At 40.5% G+C, this 1,916-nt stretch overlaps 1 protein-coding gene across 1 annotated transcript; it reads right to left on the reverse strand.

The window, feature by feature from the left end:
* Positions 1-258: 258 nt before the first annotated feature.
* On the reverse strand, positions 259-1,411 carry LOC133858038 (ethylene-responsive transcription factor WIN1-like). The gene is made up of 2 exons (XM_062293450.1): positions 1,193-1,411; positions 259-1,097 (listed from the first exon to the last, which is right to left on the reverse strand). The coding sequence occupies exons 1-2, from the start codon at positions 1,270-1,272 to the stop codon at positions 566-568; spliced, it is 612 nt and encodes a 203-aa protein (XP_062149434.1). The 5' UTR covers positions 1,273-1,411; the 3' UTR covers positions 259-565.
* Positions 1,412-1,916: the final 505 nt, after the last annotated feature.

Below are 1,916 nucleotides of genomic sequence, written 5' to 3' on the forward strand. Positions count from 1 at the left end.
CGTTTAAGTTCGGACTCGAACATAAAATCTCTTTGAATGCTTGTTATTAATATCATATCGTCCGCAAACCATGAGTATCGATTAAGTTTGGACTCGACCATAAGACCTCTGGGTACGTATAACAACACCACTGAAGCTTCCATTCGTACGTGCTGCCCGTGTAGGACGGTTGGTGACGTATATTATAAAAATAAAAAAATAAATAAATAAATTATGAACAATATGAAGCTTAATCCACTAGAATATAATATTGGTACTAAACAAACACAATTGTATTATTTATTGTCACTCATACTACATTTGCTCCAAACTTGGACATTGATTTGGTTTCTGGTATCATATGAGTTCTCTAGCTAGCTCTTCACGTACATAAAACCCCAATTACTTCTCATCTCTTTCTCTTTGTGCACATAAACACTTATATAAAGAAAGCTCTCTTTCTCTCTCTCTCTATATATATATATACTACACAAGACTTTTCTATACATATATGATATACCAGTCAAACTTTATATATATATATAAATACCATGAGATATATATGAGCCTAGACTAGAGGTAAAAGTTAAAACCTTTCCTCTCCTGAAGGGCTTGGACAATTCCCGTTAAGAAGCTCCTCTATCATTTGCAGTGCGATTCTCTCCTCTTCATCCATCTCCGCTCGCAGTTCCGGCCCAGAAAATGCCGGCCGGGAGCCGTCGTCAGAAGACAAAGGCAATGAACTATTTTGATCATGATCACCACCGTCTGCGCTGTTCTTATTCCCAAGCTGAACGGTCATGATCCAATTCGAATCAGACCGTTGCCCCGCACGTTTCTGCCACACTCCTATGTGAGAACTCTCGGTGTCAAGCCTAAGACAAGTCATGGATGGGGACGGCGCCTTGCTGCATTTTCGAAGCTTCGCATGTAGGATTTCAGACAAATCCTTCGGCGACGACAGCGGATCTTCGCTGCTCATGGGCTCCCCTGTCGGCGTTTGAGTTATTGGGAAGTTGGTTTTGGCATTGCGGCCGCTCATCAAAATGGCGGCTTGGTCGTACGCTCGGGCTGCCTCTTCTGCCGTCTCAAATGTGCCTAGCCATATCCTTCTCTTCCTGCCAAACACAAAATAATAACCCAAAAAAGTTCTTTAAAAAAAATCCTTCGATCACCGAATAAAAAAAATGGGGGGTTGGTGGGGCAAGCTTACAGCAATGGGTGGCGAATTTCGGAGACCCAGGAGCCCCAGTGACGCTGCCTGACGCCTCTGAACTTCTTTGAATGCACCATGTTTTTTTGTTGTTGGCAGACGCAGAGTAATAGTGAAGTACAGAAGGAACAGAGAAGGAAGATAAAGAAGGGAAGGGATTAGCGCGTCAACGCTCCCTGAAAAGGGCACGTACACTGTCGGCGAACTGTATTGCTACCTAAACCCTTCCATTCCATTATATAGAGATCCCCCGGAGAACAGAAAATATATATATATTTATATATAATAATATTGAAACTGGCCTCCCCCAATAAATGGATGTCTTAACCTGCACGTTTACGATCAAGTGTGTGTCTCTCGTGAGTCGTTAACGAAAATGACTTTTGAGTACAAAAGTAATTAATTAGCTTGTAGGGTTTAAGAGGCTTAAACCCATGTGCAGCTGCAGCAATGACGTCGATAACTCAAGCTGCTAATTACAAAATTAAGAATAAAATAAAAATTCAGAGATTTTTTTTTTTTTTTTTTTTTAATGAATGAGTCATTTTAAGGTAAGGTCATTTCGTGTCGGCATACATCGGTTGAGTTGCGGAAGGCTAACCCAAGAGACCGTTTGCATTCAATAAGTTTTGAACTTGAGACCATATATGATATATATATGAAGAGCACTCAGAAATTTCGGTAAGAAGTACTTATGTTATGGAAAGAAAAATTGATTACATGA

This window comes from Alnus glutinosa, chromosome 14, assembly GCF_958979055.1.
Source record: "Alnus glutinosa chromosome 14, dhAlnGlut1.1, whole genome shotgun sequence".
NCBI lineage: Eukaryota > Viridiplantae > Streptophyta > Magnoliopsida > Fagales > Betulaceae > Alnus > Alnus glutinosa.